Source organism: Chanos chanos, chromosome 9 (genome assembly GCF_902362185.1).
Source record: "Chanos chanos chromosome 9, fChaCha1.1, whole genome shotgun sequence".
Taxonomy (NCBI): Eukaryota; Metazoa; Chordata; class Actinopteri; order Gonorynchiformes; family Chanidae; genus Chanos; species Chanos chanos.
In genome coordinates this window covers 16,227,031-16,252,303 of record NC_044503.1, presented here as the reverse complement: position 1 = coordinate 16,252,303, position 25,273 = coordinate 16,227,031, and the positions used below count along the sequence as shown (strand labels likewise).

Below are 25,273 nucleotides of genomic sequence, written 5' to 3'. Positions count from 1 at the left end.
CCAGACAGTGTCTGCTCTGTGTGAGCAGACTGCTGTGTCAGGACACTGAGAAAAACAAGAGAAGACTACACATCAGAACTTGCTCTGAACCCCACGGTTAATGTGAACCTGCTGGATCATGTCTTGGTCTAACCTGATGCCTGGCATCGATCCAGTAGGACAGAAACATTGTCTCAATGGTCTCTATAAATGTACAGGCTCCTTTTCTTTTGCCTCAGTAAACATCTGTGTTCTGGACTAAGGAGGAGGATTCCTGTATGACCGCCCAGTCTTTCTGTGTCTACTATTCCACTCTTTATACTCTTCAACTCTCTCATGCTGAATTATCTCAGGCATTCCTTTTGGTTGGTCTGGCTTTGGTTGTTTTGGCTCATAAAATTTTATAAAAAGTATAGCAAAAGTTTTGTGCAGATGAGGGATAACAAAACCTAAAACTGTGGTGTCTAAAATGTGTGTGTGTGTGTGTGTGTGTGTGTGTGTACATGTGACACACTGTTCATGATGAGCTCTGATTCTGATGGGTTGCCATAGTAGGAAGTTGACAGTGTGACACCATGGCAACCAACTGCAGTAGTTAGGAGGAGATTCAGGATGGAGTGATGTCCTGTAGCAGATCGGCAGGGAAGAAGCCCAGTTTACGACCAGTGCTCACCTTCAGATACCCATTCACTTCCTCTCCCTTCTTCACCACTATCTACAGACAGATGAGTGAGTGACTGTTAGGGCATACATTCATTCACACCAAGGTTCTGATAGTGCTCCATTTTCAAATTCACTTTTACTGTGATAATATGTTTGTATTCGATCTGAATTTCTGTTTAGTTTTAGTTAGTTTCACCAGTGGTTTCATTAGTTTTAGTTTAGTTTTTATTTCATGGACTCATTTCTATTTTATTATAGTTTCAGTTTTAGAGTTAGCAATTTTAGTTAAGGACAAAAACCTTAGAATTAGTGCAGCGTGAAAAATAATCCGCTTATCATTGAAGATATCAACATTTCAAGACTAAACTTAACCAATATATGCAATACATTTGTTTCAGACTCAAAGCTTGTTAATATGCATAAATGGCGAGAACACAATTAAATATTTCAAACATTTACTTCATACAAACAATATGACATGGGTTTTCACTGTCAACCTTTAGGGTCTGCAGCTGGCTGGATGCAGGCCTATTGCTGACGTTAAGTTCATCACTCACGCTCTGTCTCACTACATCTCTCTCCATGAATAATATGTATTCCCATCAATGGTAACTTTGAAGGTGAACTTCAAGATTTTTTCCCTTTGATTTCTACACCACAGATGCTGTTACCTGAATTGACCATGCATTTGCTTGTATCGCTTTCACAGTTAACTTTGAAACAGCCCCATACAGGTTTCCTCCCTGACATATCTGACTTATAAGGCCTAATTCCATTAGTTAGTGAGCGTAGGTCCTGATTGCCATTTTATGTTTGTTGGCTATAGCAACACCGAATTTTGCGAGTGTGACATCGGCCGCCTTGAATGGATACGACGTCCGCCGCCTTGAAACGAGAACGGCAATTTTTTTTTTGCCTTTTCTTATTTTATTTTTGTCATTTTTTAGCAATCATTATTAGTTTCATTTGGTTTTGTTTTTACATTTTCTTTGGGTAAATTATTTCATTTCAGTTTACAAAAATGTCTCAAAACCATTAGTTTTCATCTTAGTTTTAGATTTAGTGTACAATAATAACACACACACACAAACACACACACATTCACATACACCTATTGCACATCTAAACACACACACACACACACACACACACACACACACACGCTCACATACAAGTATTGCACATTTAAACATGCATACACGTACACACACACACACACACACACACACACACACACAAACACACTTTCACATTCACCTATTTTACATCTAAACATACATACATACACACACACACGCACACACACACAAAGAGGGACATACACACTAACCTGGTCTTTCTTGAGTGTGATCTGGCCCATCTCTCTGTTTCCCACAAATGATCGTGTCACCTTAAAGACCCGCTCTCCTGCACGTACTCTGATGATGTAAGTCATGGGCAAGTAACCTGTCTTCTCTCCAATCTTACCCTGATACACACATGTGTATGGAGATTAGAGCAGAGTTTAAGATCAGGGATTACATTAACAGTTATCGGATTATGAAGTTTTACTGTATCATTAACACTCACCCTCCACCATTCCTCATTAGAGTCGTCAATAACTGTGATACGATCCCCAGGACTGAAACAGGCGCGCACGTGCACACACACACACACGTATTTAAAGGGAAATAATAAAACAAAAAGATTATTGAACAGTTTCTGCTTCAGATAATAAAACATATTTGTTTTAAAGTTGGTTTCCCCAGCAACAAGCTGAGTGAAAATATTTCCAAACAGGCTTGTAGACTGGACTCAATGTTAATAAAAAACCAGATCATTACAATGCTCTTGAATCACTCACAAAAAGTCCAGGTCGTCTTTCTCGATGGCTTTGAAACGGTAGAGGGCCACGTAGTAATGAGACTGACTGAACGTCTGCTGCTGCTTCTTATTCTGTAACAATCAGTCAAAACAAACAAACAAACAAACAAACTGACCAACTAAATAATTGGTGGTCATTTTCGACTATTTCATTCCAGTGTCAATAAACATAACCGTTATGCAAATGAAATATTTATTTTTACGTTCTATATTACTCTGGTTCATATCATAGCAGATGGTATTTCATAAACACATAGCCTCTACTTTTACCTGTGTTTCATACAAACTGATGCCTGTCAAGATTTTGCTAATACGGTAATAGTGAATGTACTTCCAAATGCGGGAAGGTTTGATGGAACACATAACCACTGAAATTCAAATCCTCAGTGCACTCTCTCTTTCTTTTTTTTCTGTTTTTCTGCCTGCTTGCTTTTTTTCTTGTCTTCCACCATATTATTATTATTTTTTTTATATATACGTTGGCCAGAGATGATATCTCAGTTTGAAATCAGTGTCTCACTTTGTCATCCGTGGCTGTCTTGTCCTTCTTGTCTCCATCTTGTTTCACTGAAATGGTCAGAGGAGATGAAGGTGTGAGTTTTAAGGCATGACCACACTCAGTTTGTAATCTTTTCAGTTTGATAATCTTCTCAGTTTTATAACCTCCCCGCCACACTTCACACCAGACTTCCCCTCCACCCCTCCAACTCACCTTCTCCACCCTCCTCATTCTCTTTGGGCTGCTGGGCATCTTCCTCCTCCATCATCATCATCATCATCTGATGATAGAGAACATAACATTTAATTAATTTTTATAATCATTTTATGCAGTGTTTTTTTGTCGTTGTCTTATAACAATAGCAGCTTCACAGATAATTAGAGAAATCAGAGAAAGACAGATGTATGGAGAGAGCGACAGCCATAGGCTAGACATACACAGACCAACCCTAAGACAGAGAGACAAGTAGACAGACAGAGAATGAGAGAGACATGCAGAAACTAAAAATACTAATGACTCACATTCTTTTTGTCCTCTGAGCCTTTCTTGCGCTCCTTGTTTGCCATAATTACTCCAACTCTCAGAGTTTCAAACACTGGATCAGTACGGTTTGTCTGGCCTACACACACACACACACACACACACACACGCACATACACACACACACACACACACACACACACACACACACATGCACACACACACACACACACACACACGCACACACACACATACACACATACACACACTCACACACACACACACACACACACACACACACACACACACACACATACACACACACATACATACACACACACACAAACAGAAGTTTGGTATGCTTAGACTGGAATAGAATTTCCTTTGTATCTGGTGACACAAAAAAGCAGCTGGTTCTGTAATGGCCATGATAATGAGCATAATTTCCATAACTGAACTCACCAGGGTTATTAATCTCCTGGTCATATAGAGGAGAGCTATATGCTCGTCTGAAACCTGGGGGCTGAGAGAAAGACAGACAGAGAGAAAGAAGGAGGCAGAGACAGGGAAAGAGAGAGAGAGAGAGAGAGAGAGACTAAAATCAGTGAATGAAATTACTGGTGCTTTGTTACACGTCAGTTTGCCACAGCAGTAGGTTACTGTACACTGAATGAAGAGAGAATGGGTGGGATAGAGATGAGAGCCAGACAGCTGGCCTTTGATAAGGATAACTCACTATTTTACCGAAGCACCGCTGAAACTCTACATAGGACTGGCACTGGTGATGAATGTTCGTCTTGCAGTTTTTGCACCGCAAAGCAAATTTATTATTGACTGTAAGGAGAGAAGGAGAGAAAAGGGGGGGAAAAAGAACAATAGCACTGCAGATATCTTAAAAACATCAAAGGGAGGAAACAAACAGCTCTGCAATAACTCACACCAAGCTTCATGTTTTATCCTGCTAAATCTGTTTATGAAATATTAAATAAACCGATGAACATTCTGATGTAAAATGGTTTTCAACATAGACTCCCCAAGGCCATGATTTTTTTTTATCCTGGTAAGTGTTATGAATTACAATGCTGTATTTGTAAAATTTTAGGATAAAACTATTAATTTTTTCAAGAGCTGAAGTTCAGTTTAACCTGGGACTTTCTCTGTGGCATTTTAAATGTCTTGATGGCTATGACCCTACATTATTTGGACAGTTTAGTTAAAGTGATGTTATATTAGTGTTGTGGCAGTGTTATGCTGCTGTGTGGGTTGAGGGGGGTGAACTCACGGACAATCATTCGAGCGCAGACGTCACAAAACTTGGGTTTTTTACAGTAGTGGTCTTTAAACTTGTGTGGTCTGTCATTCACCAGTATCACCGGCTCAGGGGTGGGAGCGGGAGGGGCCTCCTCTTCCTCAACCTCTTCATCATAAACAAAATATACCTACAGGAAGAGAGGGAGAGAGCGTGAGTGAGAGAGAGGGGGAGAGAGAGAGAGAGAGAGAGAGAAAGAGAGAGAGAGAAGGACAGAGGCAGACAGAGAGAGAAGATAGGAGGGGGGGGCATGAATAGGCAAGTTTAGAGTGGGGAATCTCACTTACTGTAGAGGTATTGTGAACCTTAAAGTAATTGTCTGAGTGTGTTTGTGTGACAGTGTACGTTTGTGTCTGTGTGTATGTGTCAGAACAAGCAAATGAGAGAGAGAAAGAGAGAGAAAGATAGAGAGAGAGAGAGAGAGAGAGAGAGAGAGCGAGAGAGAGAGAGAGAGAGAGAGAGTAAGAGAGAAAACTCACAGTGTTGTCATCCTCTTTTACCACATTGTCAGGAGCTGGAGGATTGTCATGGATGTCCAGTGAGTCCTTATCTTCTAGTCTATTAAACATATGAGACAGAGAGAGAGCCCAGGTTTACATAGTTCACATTTCTCTCTGTCTGCCTGTCTCCCTACATTTCTCTCTGTCTGCCTGTCTGCCTTTGTGATTGCCTGTCTCCCTTTCTGTCAGTCTATTTGGTTGGTTTGCTACACAGGTGTTATTCATTTCATAGATCCAGTCAGTCATGACATTCTGTGATGAGTGGAAAAATATACTCACTGGTCATATTGAGCCATGACGCACTGTTTGAACCTTCTGGGCCTCTGTAGAAGTCACTGTATTTCCAGCACTGTCTGCTCAGATCTACAGAGACACAGTCTGTCATCATACCATAGCACAACAGGAAAACGTACAGAATTCAAATGTACCTGAGTGAGGCATTCATCTGAATACATTACTGTAAAGATACGAAATAAGATACAGCTCTCTGACTTTTCTGTGAATGTGAAGACTGTATTTTACAGCCTGCTGAGAGACTTCCTAAACATAATCATGTGATGCTTGCTACTTAACACTTTTGCACTTTACTACTTTACAGAAGTTTCACTTTAAGCACTTTACATGGCGACTCTGGGTCTGCGAGGACTGCTGAATTTTCATCTCTATGAGTACTACTACTACTACTACTCCAAGTAGTGTACAATATTAGTTTCACTAGTTCTACCACCACACACACACACACACACACACATTTACACTATGAGAAGTCTCTTGTTGTGAATAGAAACTTCTCCTATTTCTTCCTACTTCATAAATCTGTTAGCATAGCAGAGTTCAACAGATGGACCGTGAGTTTTTGATGGCTCCTTTCCTACAATTCTCGCTACATGCTGTGTGGGCACAGTATGAAGTAAAATATCAAAAAACAACGTATTTCATTTTAACTTCAGCCCAATGCTGAACACTCCAGAGTATACTAGTAACCACTGTTTCTATTCCCGGACCAGGAAACCATATCCCCGCATGTCTAAATTTGGGTCATCTGCCAGGCAGAACAAGAGTTAAAAAAAAGGCCTCAAATATTCTTTAATAATTGACAACAAATTTTAAGATAAACCCTGTAGTGCTAAATTTTGAGGATAAATTAAGATGTATATTATTACATTATGAAGAATCTTTTAACGTAAAGAATTGTTAAACAGAAATTTATAAACATGTAATAAAGCAATCATAAATCAGAATCAGTTACAAGATGTTTTTGACAGGCAACACGACAAAATCTCAAAAACACACAGAAAGTACGACTAAATATTACCTACAGATCAGAAGCTCCAGCTGAAGTGGAAATCAGGGCTCTTCTGTCACAAATGAAAGTTCTGTCCACAGGTTAAAACCAAGGCAGAGGGGAAGGAAACTCCACATATACTGATAATGCCCTGTGTGACCTAGGTCTGTTTTGTAAGCAGTTCTCTCAGTGGTGGATTTGTCCTCTTTATTATATACTGTAGTGCTGCACTACAGGTCACTACATGTAAGGAGTACGGTCTCTGTGTGCATGTGTGTGTGTCTGTGTGTGTGTGTGTGTGTGTGTGTGTGTGTGTGTGTGTGTGTGTGTGTATGTGTGTGTCACGGTGAGTGTTTGCGACAGCTGGATGCCTCAGTTGGAGGATGACGAGGGGTAATTGGACACCCCTCTGTACACCACACACACACACACACACACACACACACACACACACACACACACACATTCTTCCACTGCTCTTATTCAAACCACCCTGAATGTGAAAGGCCTATAGATTCACAGTCAGTTCAAACAAACCATCATCACCATCATCATCATCATCATCTGCATCTCCATTAAAATGACTCATTTTTATAGGTTACCCTTTGCTCTCAATTTAAATGGATTTTGTGCATAGATTTGGATTAGGTCTATATAAAGAGAAACACTATACAATAGAAATGTCGAATATAATATTTTTAATCTTTACAATGTTTGGTACATCTCATATTTATTTTTGAAACATTATAATTCACGTAAGGATATATAAATACGTTTTCTGACTCACCGATAGAATTCTTAAGGATATGCATCACTGTTCAATACTTTGAACTTAATAACGGTAGAACTATGATAACGGTGAAAAGAAGTGCACATGCGTATGTTAATGGCTAAATAATGGTGTCACTAGTGCTTAGATACATGGGGGTACATGTAGTAAATACTGAACAAATTTCACAGTGTCGATGTAAATAGCGTTATCTAGGTCAGGTAAACACAACAGACTTGGGAATGTAGAAGAAATTTCTCTTTAAGGATATCCGATCTTAGTCACTAATCGATATTTTGTCTTGACATCAGTGTGGGTCGGGTTCCGGGAAGGCATGATTCAGGGGTTTGCTTTCAGATGCACTATCCCAGCATCTCATGAAACGAGAACAAAATATGCTCTATTTTGTCCTCCCAGTGAAATTAATTGAATATGTAGTACCTGTCTAAAATTTTAAGGGAGACCAACTTTAGTAGTTTGATAATGTTTTTTTTTTCTACTGCAGTATATCCATAGCGCTATAGAGAACACTTCTCTCGCAGCCCGCTGGATGCGAGTACCACTTTAAAGGAGCAACCAGACCACGCCCTGCTACTGAATCACTAAACAGAGCGCAGCATCCTTCAGCTCTACAAGAGACGCATCACCTTCTCCAAGGCTTCGCATCCTATTCGGCCCGAAACAATAACAAAACCGACAAGACCGATTAACCTTCAGATTTTTAGCCTGTTTAGAGCAGCAATCGAAATCTGAAGAAATTTAGCGATATTCGGCGGTGTAGCCTACTGCTGTGCAATTCATTCGATTATCTGTAAGCTTGGTGTATTGCGTCCCTCGAACGACATCCTCGTCAGGCGTATAGGCCTGTTTGACATAAACATTTAATACTTTTATCCGGTAAAGTAATCTCGCTAGAACCGCTGGAATCATGACCGACGCCGCCGCAGAATGCAACATTAAAGTGCTGTGTCGCTTTCGCCCCCTGAATCAAGCCGAGATTCTGCGTGGGGATAAATTTCTCCCTACATTTCAAGGGGACGACACCGTCATCATCGGAGTAAGACGCTTTTGTCTGTTAGCCTCATAAATTAATTATTCTCTTTGCTCCTTATTCGTCTGTTCACTTTATTTCAGTGACAATAACGACAACAACAATAAAGGCAAAGTCGTGGAAATATAGTGTAAAAACCGTTATAATGAAAGGGGGAGTAATACAAAATGAAGACTATGACGTAATCACAATTTTAATTTTAGATTTAAATCATGTTTGCTATGCAAAACAGATTTCAGGTTGACATTTTTGGTTGCAGTAATGATGTAGCGTTATATAGGGCTAAGGATGCTGGATTGATAATTAAGTAACATGTTATAGTTTATGCAGGCCCGGTGTCCTTGGATACAGTCTGTTGGCAAAGATTGTATGCGTCGTTCGGTTTCTCTTGTCTGACGGTGTTGGTAACACAGTTCGGCCTTACATTTGCTACGTCTGTCTCTTAAACGTTATCGCTTTCCTGTTCTCAGGGAGATGTTAAAAATTGTCCTCACAGTACCACTGTCATTCAGTTCATGGCTTCAGATGTAGCTAATTATCATATCGTAAATATTCTCTCGTCAGATTAATTGCAATATCGCTGTTCGAATGGTGCCAGTTTTTTCATTTGCAAAAAAGGTTAATGAAATACAAAGACATTTTTAAGATGTGATGTTATCAGTTGAATGGTGATCCTGAAGAGGTCGTAATTTATCCTAAAATAGGTGTTTTAAATTCTGTTTGCGTTTGGATATAGCTGGTCTGGTTGTTAATAAGGGAATATAGAAAGTGAAATGCTGACAGACTAGCGTGAGAGCGGGCGCTCGACCGGCCTGGCGTTGCCGTGATACGCCGAGGTTGGTTGTTGGGTGGAGGTTGAGTGTTAGGAGGTTTTTTTGGTAGACGTTGCGGTGGTGCTTGGGTGGGGTTTTGGTTTAGATTGTGTGGTTGCATTTGGTAGGGCGTGGAGACACTAGCTCATTATGTGTGTCGGGCTAGGCAGTGCCAGCAGTAATTTGGGAGAGGGCAGTGTAACACATTTCAGGATTATTGGATTAATATTTGGCGAGCATAAGGATGTGGTGTGTGATTGGACCTGGGCCAGGAAAAGAACACTGTTGTTAGATCGTTAGAATTTAACATTTTTCTTCTTGTTTGAGGTCAGGTTAACCCATACGTTTGGCATGAATATAGTCAAATGTGGGGTTCTGGATTGGGTAAGACAAGGAATAAGGCATTTAGATGCATTGTAGGGTTAGATTTCAGTGGCTCCAGGTGGTTTGTGCATGATAGAGGAAAACTGTTTTGCAGATATGAATATATATGATCTTGTGTGTGCTTCTGCATGGGGGTCAGTTGGATCTGACAGCTAAACTCTTCCAGTAGTAAATTCAATTGTCCCCAGTCTCTGGTCTCCTCTGTAGGCTAATGAGATACATTGTATGATCAATAACTGAAAGCCAACCAAGTGACTGGCTATTTGTCCCTGTTTCTCTCTCTCTCGCTCTCTCTCTCTGCTTACTGACTGTCTGGAAATTGCTATAGTCATGGCGATAGGTGCGTGTGTGTGTGTGTGTGTGTGTGTGTGTGTGCGCGCGCGTGTGTGTGTATATCATTTATCTAATCGTCTGATCTGCCTACAGGGGAAGTCCTATGCGTTTGATCGAGTGTTTCCCAACAACACCACTCAGGAACAGGTCTACAATACTTGTGCCAAGCAGATTGTGAAAGGTGAGGCTGATACCATAGCAAATATGTCTCTTTGTGTCTGTATATGTCTGTGTATGTGGACATCTTTATTATCATTAGCACAACAGACATGTTATGGAATCTAGAAAAAGTGTGTGTGTGTGTGTGTGTGTGCGCGTGTGTGCGCGTGTGTGCGCGTGTGTGTGCATGTGTAGTCAGGTCCATTGTCCAGGGTCAAACGTGACATCATTTCTCAGACGACATTCACATGCAGCAAACAGAGCCATAAAAAGCAGCATTACATCTTATTGGTGTTATGAGTAATAGCCCATATGCCAGACCTCAGAAAGCTCTTCTGCTGTGTGTTTTGTCAGCTGTTCTACTATTTTCTGCATAGTATTGTAGTATATTCATTACCAGGAGCCTAGGAATATGATAATAATGAGAGTGTGTTTCTTTTGTGTGTAGGAGCTGCTAGTTATTCTGTTGTTTTTGCTCTGTCACATAATTATTATTCTCTCTCTGTCTCTCTTTGTGTGTGTGTTTATGTGTAAAGATGTCCTGGGTGGATACAATGGTACTATCTTTGCGTATGGACAAACGTCCTCTGGGAAAACCCATACCATGGAGGTAAGAGTCATCGGACCAAACCTAATGACATTACACAATGTCCTATACATTAGGCTGGTCCTGTTGCATGGCCACACATGTGCTCCATGGTTACTATTCTCTTTTTGTCTTAATTCCAATTAATTACAATGTAATTTCTGAGAATGAGAATATTATGTTAATATATCTGAGAGAAAAAAACTATGCTATAAGATCATTTGGGGTGTGAGAGGGGATTTATTCTGTGGTACAGTACTGATGTAAGACTGTATACAAACAAACCAAATACAGACACAAAGATGTTCAATAACAAAATACATCTGTCTTAAAGGGACAATGTTCGTTGCAGGCTTTCATACTGTTTATTGTTTATTATTGTCTGTGTCCTCACAGATGCAAACTGGTCGTACTTTATGATTTATTTTTTTGCTTTGTGTTTCCTTAAAGTATATCAGTTCAGGGAAATTGCTTTAGAACTGAAATATTTTTAATGATTTCAATTTTTAATGAAATCATCTCCACCACAACTATAACCAAATTGCAGCCAAAATGTACAGCTGAATATTGTATTTGCTAACTAAAATTGAAAGAGAAGTATTTACCATCTCACTCTGACACGTCAAGATTTTATTGTTTGCCTGTCGTAGTCTCCTATACTACCTGTTGACTGACATGTCTGGTCGCCTATCCCAGGGAAACCTGCATGATCCCCAGCAAATGGGCATCATTCCCCGCATTGCTGAAGATATTTTCAACCATATCTTCTCCATGGATGAGAACCTGGAGTTTCATATCAAGGTACACACAGACACACTCACACACACACACACACACACTCTAACACACACACACACACACACACACACACACACACACACACACACACACAGAGGTCTACATCAGGATCTGACTCCAGACGTGAATCTTTTCCCCCTTTTTAATCTCCATTGTTATTTTTCCTCTTGTTCTCTTTGGTTGTCTTTTTTTTTTTTGTATTTTTTCAGGTGTCCTATTTTGAGATCTATATGGAAAAGATCAGGGATCTTCTGGATGGTTTGTACACAGCTATTTTTGGGTCCATTTTGTTACTTATATACACAGTAATCATCCTTTTTAAACATTTTCCAGTAAAACGGTACAGTAGATCATATGTCCACTTCTTGTCCTCTCTGTCTCAGTCACTAAGACCAACCTGTCTGTGCATGAGGACAAGAACAGAGTCCCATACGTCAAGGTGGGTGATACCGCAGCTGCTGTGACTGTATCAGGTTACTTTGGTCTCCATGTATATATTGTGTATGAGAGACCACTCTCCATCATGTTGCCTTGTATTATTTATTGATGTGAGAATTACATTTGATGATATTCTAAGGCAGGGGTGTCAAACTCCGGTCCTGGAGGGCCGGGGTCCTGCTGTTGTTCTTGTAGACCAACTAAATAGAATCTCTGATTGGCTGAAGAGTGTCCACACCTGTTTTCAAGGTGAAAATCAACAGGTAACTAAGAGGTGAAAACAAAAATCAGCAGGACCCCGGCCCTCCAGGACCGGAGTTTGACACCCCTGTTCTAAGGAGAGCTTTAAATGAGTCCAGTCCTTTTTTCCATTTACCCTCCCGTCCTCTCCCTTTGTCTCTCTTTCTCTCCCTCCCATTCTCTCTCTCTCTCTTTCTGTCCCTCCCATTCTCTGTCTCTTTCTCTCTCTCTCCCTCTCTCTTTCTCTGTCTCTCTCTCTCTCTGACTCACAGGGCTGTACTGAGCGGTTTGTTTCCAGCCCAGAGGAGGTGATGGACGTGATTGATGAGGGGAAGTCAAACCGCCATGTTGCAGTCACTAGTGAGTACTGCTCCAATAAACATCTTACATTTTTACTTACAAAAAATTTTTGTACACTGTAAAATTTGCAGTAGGATATAGTATGCAAGCTGAGTGAAATAGTATATTTGTTTGATATGTTGTGTGGCGCCCTCTGGTGGCATGTAAACACTTTTGCTTTGGTTATATGGGTTTGAAAGGCACACCTTCTTTTTCTGTCTCCCCAGAGGTTGATTTAGTAGCTGAACTGAGCATCAGAGAGTGGTTTAGTCTCATTCAGTCACAGTCACTGACTGACTGCAGGACTGAAAGGTTTCGTTTGATGTGAATTGAGATGTAGCATTCTGTGTCTTTCAGAAATGCACCCATGCTGAAATGTCATGAGTTTCATAACATACTCCAAGTTTATAACGTGTAATTAAGATAAAGCTGATAAAGAAGAAGTGTGTTCAATTTTAGGAGAACTACTATTGAAATAATCCCCACCCCGTTCTCATTCTCTTGCTATTTCTTTCTTTCTCTCTCAGATATGAATGAGCATAGCTCTCGCAGTCACAGTATCTTCCTGATCAACATTAAGCAAGAGCATGTGGAGACAGAGCAGAAACTCTCTGGAAAGCTCTACCTGGTGGACTTGGCTGGCAGCGAGAAGGTGAGTGTGTGTGTATGTGCGCGCACACGTATGTATGTGTGAACATATCCATATGTATTTGTAAAAAGTGACATGAAAACTAAACTGAAATTACTCTCTCCATCTCTCTCTCTTTGTCTCTCTCTCTCTCTCTCTCTCTCTCCCTCTTTGTCTCTCTCTCGCTCCCTCTGTCTCTGTCTCTGTCTCTCTCTCTCTCTCTCTCTCTCTCTCTCAGGTCAGCAAGACTGGTGCTGCTGGTGCTGTTCTGGATGAGGCCAAAAATATCAACAAGTCTCTCTCTTCCTTGGGCAATGTTATTTCAGCACTCGCTGAAGGAACGGTGAGTACACACACACACACATTCACAGACTAAGGAATTAACTCTGTGCGTAGACTGTATAATGTTTCACTCATGTCATCTCATTTTGTGTGTGTGTCTGTGTGTGAGAGCAGAAGACCCATGTGCCGTACCGTGATAGTAAGATGACCAGGATCCTGCAGGACTCGCTGGGGGGAAACTGCAGGACTACCATGTTCATCTGCTGCTCCCCCTCAAGCTTCAATGAGGCTGAGACTAAATCTACCCTCATGTTTGGGCAACGGTAACTCACAGAAACACACACATCTCCCCTCACACACATACGTACATACACATGTGTGATCTTAATGTAAGCATCGTGTACCACTGGTATGCTATGTCATAGTTATTGATATTGATATCGATTTTGATATAGATATAGATATAGATATAAATATAGATACAGATTATAGATTATAGATTATAGATATAGATATAGATATTGATATAGTTATCGATATTGATATTGATATTGATATCGATATTGATATAGATATTGATAGCATGGCTGTTTTATTAGGCCCAGCAGACTGCTTGGTCAGTAATGAGAGTGGCTGCATAAAGCAGGGAGACGCTCAGTGGTTCTGTCTTTGAAACTATCAGAGTTGTCTTTTTTGAGACAAGGCTTTGTACCATTCATGAGCCAAATCCCAACAAAATATTGGTCATCTCGTTCCCTTGTGTCACAGCTACAACCACTGGTTCATATAAATCTTTTCCCTTCGTTTTTTACTCCGACTTTCAGAAGTGACTATTTACAGAACACACAGACCAAACAGAAATTGAGGCACATTTCACTTAAAACATATACATCATCAATCAAAATACCTTCTTTCTTTCTTTCTTTCTCTGCCTCTCCCGCTGCTCAGAGCTAAGACCATCAGGAACACTGCTTCTATCAACCTGGAGCTGACGGCAGAGCAGTGGAAGAGGAAGTACGAGAAGGAGAAAGAGAAGAACAAGACTCTGAGAGACACGATCCAGAGACTGGAGGCTGAACTGAAACGCTGGCGCAATGGTGAGACACACACACACACATACATACACCACAGATAAACACAATACTCTCTTACATTTTGTCTCCATCTCTCTGTCTCTTTCACTCTCTCTGCTGCTCTCTCTGCACACTCACACTCACACACACAAAAGACTGCACAGATATAAAGACGCTCTTTGACGACAGAGGACAAACCCATCTGACTGTGAACTTGTCTTTGTACTGCAGTGAAACATCTGTTAAAATAAAGCTAACAGCTGAGTCATGCTGTCAGCATCCTCTTCTCTGGCTCCAGAGCCAGGAGACAAAGCCTCAGATTCGGCCCTGCTCCAGATCTTTAGACAAGCATGCTCCTCTGAACCCTTTCTCTCTGCTGGGTTTTATGAGGACTGTTTGGATTTTCTGGCTTTTTGGTGAAAAACAGCAGCACCCATAAAATTTGTCATGATTGGTCATTTTCAACCCCTTATTTACGAAGATTAGAGCAATGGAAGAAAAGGTTAAGAGGAGAGGAAAATTCTTGACTGTATTTGAACAGGGCCTTGGATTGGGTGGACTTTGTTCCTGGTTACACTGGCCTTGCTTAGCAGTGTAGCACTGTCTGGTAGACCATATTTACCTGCAGGTCAATAGGACTGCCTTTTCAGGAGGGTGGGTGACATTCAGATATAGACATACAAAGAAAGGTTATAAAGAAACATCCTGTTTTGTTGAAAGGTCCTAAAACAAAGCTAAAATTCATTTGCCTCTTATTCTTATCAGACACTAGTTAAAAAGTGGGATACTGGGATAAACTGGGTACATGGCCATAGTGGCAAAGTGGCAGATCAGCAGTGACGTGGTTTGTTGCCGTTTTTTTCACAAGTAGTCAAAGTGAAGCAGATGCTGAAAAGATGAATCAGCATGCTGAGATCTTGAAATGTTTGCTGATTTTTGAGCCCTGAGTTTATGGGTGAATTGGCTGCGGTGCAGACACACAGACATGCTGAGTCATAATGACGTGCTGATTTCTGGCAGGTGAGGAGGTGCCGGAGACAGAGCAAGCCCAGGCTGATGTGGTGAAGCTGGAGACCATCGATGACTCAGCTTTGGACAATGAGAGAGAGATGGACAAGCAGAAAGAGAAAGAGAAAGAGAGGGATACTGACTCCTCCTCCATCGTGGTGCGTATCTCCGAGGAGGAGCGCCAGAAATATGAGGAGGAGATTCGCAAACTGTATAGACAACTGGACGACAAGGTTTGTGTGTTTTTACGAGTGCGTTTACAGACACACACACACACACAAACACATCAACAAGCTTATATTTGTACACACACCCTAACACATACGTGTCCATGTTATGATTGTCCTGTGTCATCATCAGTCCTGTAGAATATTATTTATGTCATAGTAATGCTGACATTTCAACATTATTAGTGGCTTATGCACGGTCTTAATAATATGGACACTCTTGAATGACTATCATTAAAATTATGCCTGTCATAATCCCTAACGACATAACTCTCTCTCTCTCTCTCGCTCTCGCTCTCTCACTCTCTCTCTCTCTCTCTCTCTCTCTCTCTCTGTGTGTTTATGTGTAGGATGATGAGATTAATCTTCAGTGTCAGTTGATTGAGAAGTTAAAGCAGCAGATGCTGGATCAAGATGAGGTAAGTATTAGACACCTTATAATAGTAGTACAAGAAATGTAAAGATCTGTGCCCCAAGGTTACCACTCGTGGTTCTTCACATTATAGTAATGACCTGTGTGTGTGTGTGCCTGTGTGTGTGTGTGTGTGTGTGTGTGTGTGTGCTGCAGCTGCTGGCCTCCACTCGTGGGGACAGTGATAAGGTTCAGACGGAGCTGGGACGGCTGCAGATGGAAAGCGAGAGTGCCAAGGCAGAGGTGAGGGAGGTGCTGCAGGCATTGGAGGAGCTGGCCGTTAACTATGATCAGAAGAGCCTGGAGGTGGAGGAGAAGAGCCTCCACAACAAACAACTTGCCGAGCAACTAAGCCTCAAGATGGTGAGGACACACCTACGTCCAGAAACACACGTGCGCGCACACACACACACACACACACACACACACACACACACACACACACGTACATATATGCATACATTCACATACTGAAAACATTCATAACTTAACAGCTGTTTCAGCATATCCAGAAAATGAAAATATGTATCCAGAACATATTTGAATCATTTCAGAACAATTAGAGAATTCTTTTTCCCTTTCTGTCTCCATCTGTAGGCTAGTCTGATGGAGCTGGAGGCAGAGCTAGCTCAGATGCAGGAAGTGAGCTCACAGCAGAGGAAGCGCATTGCCGATGTTCTCAACGGTCTGATGAGAGACCTGAGTGAGTTCAGCACCATCGTCGGCAACGGAGAGATTAAGCTGGTGAGGAAGACAAGGAGGAGAGAAAATATGAAGCTGCTTCAATTCACACATGTTTAAAACAAAATAAACATTAAAGTTTGTTTATAAATTTAGCTGTAATTTCATTATTTTTGCTGACAGTGTTCCTCTATTCTTTTGTTCTCTTTTATTTCAATGTCATTTATCAGTTCATCAACGTTTACTGTAATGTCAACCAACTCTATTGATAAAACAATGGTGCCGACTCTGTCTTTCTTTCTTTCTCTGTCTGTAGCCAGTAGAGATTAGTGGGGCCATAGAGGAGGAGTTCACCGTGGCGAGGCTGTACATCAGTAAGATCAAGTCGGAGGTGAAGTCCATGGTGAAGCGTTGCAGGCAGCTGGAGAGCATGCAGCTGGAATGCCACCGTAAAATGGAGGAGACCAGCCGCGAGCTCTCCTCCTGCCAGCTCCTCATCTCGCAGGTGTGTATGTGTGTGTGTGTGTGTGTGTGGAAATGTGGCAGTGTGCCTTTAAGACCTGTTGGTTATAATTCGCATATGTATGAATATTCATGGACTTGGTGTTATAGTGGCTTTCAAATAGTGGGTGTTAATGCGCATATTTGCCTTAACAGGTCAACAGTTAGTGTAGTAAGTTCATATGAATATGTGTTTATGTTCATATTATACTGTCTGTCTTGTCTTCATGGTACCCATGTATTGTATAATCCAAATAGCTGAACTGGTGAAAAAGCTCTTTGAAGTATCAGTGCGAGAATTGAACCTGCATTCTAAATAATGATGACGAGTGTACAGGTTTTTTTGTGTGTGTATGTGAATGTGTGTTTGTGCAGAACAATGTTATTTTCATGTGAGGTTACAAACATGTCAGTTTTGAGTGGTTTGTGGTTTCAGTCAGTATGTGATCTAGTAGATATTTATTCACAACATAAATGTGACTGCATGTGTGCTTTGCTATGTTTATGTGTGTGTGCGTGTGTGTGTGTGGGCGCACGCACACGTGCGTGCATGTGTGTTTGTATGTGTGTGTACATGCATACATATCGTGTGTGTGTGTGTGTGTGTGTGTGTGCGTGTGTGTGCGTGCAGCATGAGGCAAAGATCCGCTCTCTCACTGAGTACATGCAGAATGTGGAGCAGAAGAAGAGGCAGCTGGAGGATAGTTATGACGCTCTCAGTGAAGAACTGTCTCTCCTTCAGAACCCAGGTAACACACACACACATACACAGGAACGCACACACACACATACCCCTTCAAACACACACTCACACATGCACACACACACACACACACGCACACACGCATGCACAAACACACACACACACACATACCCCTTCAAACACACACACACACACACACACACACATGCAAATTGGGAAAATCCAGCTAAAACACAGATATGTGTAATTAACAAATTAATGAAATCTCTCCACACCACCATCGCCCACATACACATGCACACATACATTCACACATACATATACACACATACATATCTTCATACAGCTTGTTTTCTATGTGTCTGTCCCCAAACAGAGAGCGTCGCAGAGGAGCATGATGGTGAGAAAGCTGAAACAGAGGAGGCTGATGGGAAGGTAATTCTCCCAAACTATTTAAACTGACTTCATTCCTTTAATGTGATTTAAAAAGACCACGAACTTGAATTCTCAATGTGATCCTGTAAAGATTCATGAATAAAATCCTTCATTCGGTCTAGCCACAGACCTGACTCCCGTTCTTCTGTTTAAACAGAAGGCTGTGCGTCGGGTGGGTGCCCACCGTGAACCTAGGCAGACTCAGCTCAGCAGGCTGAGAGACGAGATCAACGAGAAACAGCGTGTCATTGATGAAATCACTGAGTCAGTCACTTCTCCCTTCTCTCACAGAGAACTCTCTCTCTCTCCATCTCCAAGCACCACATCTCACCGATTCACGTCCATCAGATCGCTTATCAGATCAACATACTCATATCTGCCAGTCTGAAGATATATGCGAGTCAGATCTCTTCATTTCAGACCAATCAGTTACCCCCGTCTCAGATCAAAGAGATCCTTCTAAAACCAATCAGATCCTTCTATTTCAGACTGACAGAATGTTGTTGTGTAAAATTAACAGCCCAAAACAAAATACAAACATGACACCGCGTCCACAGGCCTTTTTTCTCAGCATTTGTGTGCAAGCACTTATAGAAGTTGTTTTTTTCCATTTTTAGAAAACCTTTTAAGATTGAGAATATCAGCTGTGGTGGTAGTAGTTGTAGTAGTGGTGACAATATTGTAATGACAGTGTGTAATGTTTCTCCACAGTAAGAACCAGGCCCTGGAGCTGGAATTGGCCCATGTGCGATCAGACTTCAGTAATCTGAAGAGACAGGAGGACAACAAGAGTGCTCGTTTGGAACAGCTATCGTACGCCTCAGTCTCCATTTCACTGTGACAGCACTGTTTAACTACTCCACAAATGCAGAACACACACACAGACACATATATATAGAGAGAGAGATTAAATTTGTGAAAGCATTAAGCTGTAGTCCGCACTGAAACACAAACGTGTTGGGCATGCTGTCTGAAAAGACACAATTTAGGGTAGAATGAGTTGGTTATATGTCTGAATGTGACTGAGATTCGCTTGTGTGTGTGTGTGTGTACGTACGTGTAAATGTGTGTATGTGTATGTACTCTATGTGTGTGCTTGTGCATGTGTGTATCTGTGTGTGTGTGTGTGTGTGTGATATTGCAGATTCCAGCAGGAGAGGCACGAGCAGTCCAAACAGGATCTGAAAGGACTGGAGGAGACTGTCGTACGTTTGTGTTACTCTTCTCGCTCCTTATTCTTTCACTCGTCCTCTGATCTCTTTACAGTAGTGCTCTCTCAGAAATGCTGTTTTTATGTTTGTGTTTTCCGTCTCAATGAGAACTCCTCTGAAGCTCTGAGTAACTGCTTGTGGAGTATAATAAACATGATTTTTTAACATCACACCACACACAGCCAGTAAACAGTTCCTTAGTTTCATCTGTGTTTAATTCTTCGTAAACAGTGCCTACAGATGTCACTTATGTCTTTTTCTTCTGTAGGCCCGTGAACTCCAGACCCTCCACAACCTGCGCAAGCTGTTCGTTCAAGACCTCACGTCTCGAGTTAAAAAAGTTAGTGCCAGATCCAACCAGTGTCACTATACCAGCATGTCAGATGAGAAGATAAACAAGTTTAATAAATGAGATAAAGTTTAATAAAGTTTAAGTTAATATTCTCATTCTCAGTCTTTCTCTCTCTTTCTCACTGAGTAGAGTTCAGAAATTGGACCTGATGATAGTGGGGGGTCTAACACCCAGAAACAGAAGATTTCCTTTCTTGAGAACAACTTGGATCAGCTTACAAAAGTTCACAAACAGGTGGGTCCACACAGACATGCACACAGACAGAGACACAGACACACACACACACACACACACACACACACACACATGGATGCACAGTGTTGGATGCTCTGTATCGCTTCATGTCAAGTGCTTGTGAACACTCCAAAAACAGTGTTTATATAGATACTTCTAATGAGAAAACATCAAAGCATGTCTTTACCAACCACACACTCCCAAACACCAAATACATGAAACTCTCCACAAAACTATCCCTCCCCTTTCTTTTCTCTCTGTTCTCTCTTTCTTCTATCACTCTCTCTCTCTCACTTTTGCTTGTTTTCCTTTTCACCCCTGTCTTGTGCTGCTTTGTTGTGTGCTTGAATGTCCAATGTGTTTATGCGTGTTTATTCGTTGTTATATGTCTTTATTTTGCTGTTGTTTGTGTTACCGTATTTGCGTGTGTACATGTGCGTACGCGTGTGTGTCTTTGATCTTGCATTTGGAGAACTCTCCGCGCAGGTGATGGAGTTTTATCGGCAGGTACAGGCCTTAGCTCCACCTCTTGCCTACATTTCCCAACTTCCCCTGCATATCACTACACATCATGCTACTTGCACATTCCCACAATCCAGTAGGCTTTTAAACTGAAGCTAACATGTCTCCCCGGTTGCTTTATAATTTTCCTTTTACATGCAGCGAGGATGAGTGACAGATTAGTTATCAGATACTAGAGTGAGAGAGAGAGTGAGAGAGAGAGAGAGATGTATGCCTTGGCTGTGTGTTTGGCATGTCCTCAGCATCTGATCATGTTTGACACATCACTGTAGTCTCATGATTCGTGTGCATTCCTTATTGTCACTACTTTAAGTCTTTTCTCTCTGTCTCTCTCTTTGTAGCTGGTACGTGATAATGCAGATTTGCGCTGTGAGCTTCCAAAGCTGGAGAAACGTCTTCGTTCTACGGCTGAGCGAGTTCGGGCGTTGGAGGTGGCACTGAGGGACGCAAAGCAGGGTGCCATGAATGACCGTCGCCGTTACCAGCAGGAAATGGAACGCCTCCGTGACCCTACACGTCTGCGCAACCAGCTCCGCCGCCCTCATGCCGCACAAATCGGTATTGTCTCTCTCTTTATCTCTTTCTTTCTTTCTCTCTCTCTCTCTCCATCTCTCTCTCTATCTCCATCTTTCTCTCTATCTCCATCTCTCTCTCTCTCTCTCCATCTCTCTCTCCATCTCTCTCTCTCTCTCTCCATCTCTCTCTCTCTCTCCATCTCTCTCTCTCTCTTTCTCTCTCCCCAGCTCTCTGTCTTACTCTCTCCTTCTCTCTCTCCAGCTCTCTGTCTGTCCCTCTCTTTCTCTCTTTCCAGCTCCCTGTCTGTCTCTCCCTTTCTCTCTCTCTCTCACAAACACACACACACACACACACACACACAGTATGAGTAATCTGAGTTAGTACCTAGGAGATGAAATTTTAGACAATCCATTGCTGATAACCTTTGCTAACTTGGGCTATAAAATATGAATTGTACTGTATAAAATATGAATTGTACTGTAAAGAAAAAACAACAACAACAAAAAAAATTACTTTTCAGTTGATTTAATCTTTTCTAGGGCTTTGCATTAAGAATGTTTAGCTTGTGTTAGTGTACCTTCCTGAGAAAGCTAACACTCAGGACAATGAGAACCCATGCAATGCCTTGGCTATTTTTGTTGGTTGCATTTCCTGACATGAGAACATCTTACAACAAATTATATCTCTTCAGAGTACTTTGGAAGCACTCTGTCTCTGTATGTAAACAGAGCCTTCATTGAAGAGCATACAGCTTTTTACTTACATGTTACATGTTTACTTACTTACTTACATCTTACATGTTTACTTGCTATACTAGCTAAGTTAGCGTGAAGTAAGTGGCACGTCTTTTTATAAGCTAGAAGTTGTGTAGTCCACTTAGCACTTGATAGACATTTTACAAGCACTAAATCTTGTGCCCTGCTTTAAACATAGCTAGACATCGAGCCATGCTAGAGCTAGCTAATTACTATTACTTTTGCTAGACTAAAAAGAAAGCAGTGTAGGGAAAGTTATGAGTTTCTATTACACTCTCTGTTTGGGGACAGCTGCTAACCTGTTATGGTGCATTTTTTATCCTCAGCCAAACCAATCCGGCCTGGGCACCATGTTGTCATGTCTCCGACAACCACACTGTCTGTGCGTGCCAGTGAGCCACCGGTCACATCCTACAGCAATGCCCTCTTTCAGAGAGAAGAGAAACCTGTCGTCCCAAATACCAACACGTACGTATGATCTCTTTTTTCCCGTCTGCCTCTCCTCTACTTTCCTCTCCTCTCCTGTCCTCTCCTCATGCATATATCGTCTTTCTGTATTTCTCCTCAAATGCCTCTTGCTATTCCAGCTCTATTCTTATCCATATCTTCTCTCCCTTCAAGTTCTTTTCACTCTGCTTTTTACTTACTGTCAGGGTGGTCCTGTGTGTAAAGTGGGACAAGGGCCACAGACCATACATGTAATATAACACAGGACTGTTCTGATTAAAGAAGAGTACACTACACTGTTTAGAAAACTGCTTGTCCTCATGATCACTTGACTCTCTGTTAATGTGTGTGTGTGTGTGTGTACGCATGTGCACGCGTGTGTGTTTATGTGTGTGCGTGTGTGTGTGTGTGTGTGTGTTTTATTTCACAGAGTGGGCTACAGTACTGTAAGATCTGTAGATATTTTGAGCTCTTACCCTCTGGATGTGGAAAACGGTGAGTCTCTGTGTGTGTGTGTGTGTGTGTGACTGCATAATGATAACTTAGTGAAATATCCCTGTGTGTGTAATAAATGAATGACTAGGAAGTACTGAGTGTGTGTGTAACTCTGAGTGGATATCTGGAGCTGCCCCACACACAGTCTAACCTTTATCTAATGCCATTTTTTTGGGTTTATACAGGAAACAGCACAGATATTAATGATAACAGGTGAGAGACACAATACTTTATGAAGTCATGTTGTATTTATTGGTTGTGTTCAGTACCAGTAGGTCAGTAGGTCTCACCTTTAACACTTCACTATTGTCTCAGGAATGATGTTCACTGTGGCAGTGGGATGGAAGATCCATCCAGACTTTACATTGTGCAGCAAGAGACCGCAGCCAGCTAATCGAATTACAGGTGAATAAAAAACACACAACGTTACATTACTATACACGCACTCTTTCATGTCTTGCACTCTCATTTGTGCACTCACAAATACCTAGTACCAAGTTCCTTCCTTGACAGACTTCTTTGTCTTTCTTTCTTTCTTTCTTTCTTTCTTTCTTTCTTTCTTTCTGCCTCTCTCTCTCTCTCTCTCTCTCTCTCTCACTGTTTCATTCTCTCTGCAGATAATCCTGATTTTCTGCATGCGACCAATCAGCTTTCTTCACCTTCTTGGAACTTCAGAACTCCACCTCCCAGAGTCCTTTTCTCTGTCCTGTATTATACTGTTTATCTCCTTGCCCACTCCTTTATGACTGCATTTCCCAGACCTCCTCCCTCTCTTGTACATCTTGTCTTGTATATTTCATAGCGCACTCACACTTCTGCATGTTGTCCTGTATAGTGAATAAATAGTACATAGTTTCTATATGCATATAAATATATATACATATATATATATATATATATATATGTACACACAACTCCACATTAAGACCTAGACATGCACTATTATCAATGTATCATTAGAGAAAAGTCTAGTTATTTCCCCAGTAGAGTTTACCAAGCCTTAACCCAAGACAGCTGATCACAAACTCTGCAAACATGCAGCACAAGTGTGTGGTTATGTACACACTTCTATAGAGCGTGAGTGTGTTTGTGTGTGTGGTTTCAATACACACATGATATCCATGTACTTACTACCTCCAGATGTACCAACACCATTTTTAAGGGTTAAATGACCCCCATCTAGTTTTGTCGGAATCACGTCATTGGTTGGATTGGTTAAAAACCTTTGTATCATTTCTGAATCTTTATACTGATGAAGAGATTTCTCAGCTGGCATACATGGACTGAAGTAGAGTTTAGTTTTTAAAGTGGTTGACGCGAACCCCCAACTTCTGATTGTAATTGGATGATGTGAATAATACATTTTCCTGTCGGTCACTCTCTCTGTCCAATGAGGTGTGCTGCTATCTCTGCCAAGGTCCTGATCAGCCAATCAGGATGAATTACAGGTGTGAATTATGTTTGGTAGATTATATTAGATAGTATGTGTATGGGTATGTATGTTAAGACACACTAAAGCACAGGGTCTGCTAACCCTTTGTGTGCGTGTGTGTGTACATATGTAAGTGGACAACCATGGTAAAACACCTGCTAATTCCATCTTCTGAAAGCGTGTATATGTGTATATGTGTATATGCGTATATGCGAGTGCGTATGTGTGCAAACTTAGGCTCATGTTTAGGGTGTATAACCCTTATTATCTGATATTTAATCTATATAATATGTGACCTACCCAGCGGATCCTCAGAGCCTCTTAGAGAGCTGACTGTCAGTGACGTCCAATGTCTTCCAGCCCTTAAACACATATACATTTATCAATTATCATACACGGGGGTAAGAGAGGTTAGAACTCAACTGTCTATCTCAGTGCATGTGGTTCTGCCATGATAAATTTCCTCTATACTGTTTGAAGCCCGCCCAATACTCACATGCATATCATTTGAACAAGGAAATGACTCAGTGGTGTTTCTTCTTAAAAGCTGAAATGTGCTTTTATCCTTGCAGAGGAAATTTAGATTAGTTTAGAAATCAGTGATAAAGGAAAAGTGGGGAAAAGTGGTGTCTAGAACAGCTCATTGCTAAACTACATTGCCCATGATGTCTTACTTTGTAAAATTGTTTATTTAAAGCTGTTCATGAACCTGCTCCAAAATGTGTACATTTGATGTAGTTTGCTGGAAAGCAATTGCAAGACATAAATGTTAATTAAAAGACAATCCTGTGTGTGGGTTCCTTCTTGTTGATTGCATATTTATATATGATTTCAATCAATATATTAATGCCAACGGATCATTTAAAAATAGG

General features: G+C 41.2%; 2 protein-coding genes across 2 annotated transcripts; one reads left to right on the top strand and one right to left on the bottom strand.

The window, feature by feature from the left end:
• Positions 1-586: 586 nt before the first annotated feature.
• stac3 (SH3 and cysteine rich domain 3) lies at positions 587-5,589 on the bottom strand. Its single transcript, XM_030785249.1, has 12 exons — positions 5,573-5,589; positions 5,273-5,351; positions 4,767-4,923; positions 4,221-4,318; positions 3,947-4,007; positions 3,526-3,623; positions 3,218-3,284; positions 3,026-3,072; positions 2,486-2,577; positions 2,212-2,263; positions 1,973-2,110; positions 587-694 (listed from the first exon to the last, which is right to left on the bottom strand). The coding sequence occupies exons 1-12, from the start codon at positions 5,587-5,589 to the stop codon at positions 587-589; spliced, it is 1,014 nt and encodes a 337-aa protein (XP_030641109.1).
• Positions 5,590-8,275: 2,686 nt separating this feature from the next.
• Positions 8,276-23,363, top strand: kif5aa (kinesin family member 5A, a). The gene is made up of 28 exons (XM_030784083.1): positions 8,276-8,404; positions 10,021-10,108; positions 10,623-10,696; positions 11,369-11,473; positions 11,680-11,728; positions 11,854-11,909; positions 12,421-12,508; positions 13,015-13,139; positions 13,354-13,458; positions 13,572-13,720; positions 14,346-14,494; positions 15,491-15,711; positions 16,056-16,124; positions 16,274-16,480; positions 16,715-16,861; positions 17,115-17,303; positions 17,931-18,048; positions 18,379-18,437; positions 18,595-18,701; positions 19,149-19,250; positions 19,582-19,642; positions 19,917-19,988; positions 20,130-20,234; positions 21,098-21,314; positions 22,354-22,495; positions 22,905-22,969; positions 23,155-23,182; positions 23,285-23,363. The coding sequence occupies exons 1-28, from the start codon at positions 8,276-8,278 to the stop codon at positions 23,361-23,363; spliced, it is 3,105 nt and encodes a 1,034-aa protein (XP_030639943.1).
• The last annotated feature ends 1,910 nt before the right edge of the window (positions 23,364-25,273 follow it).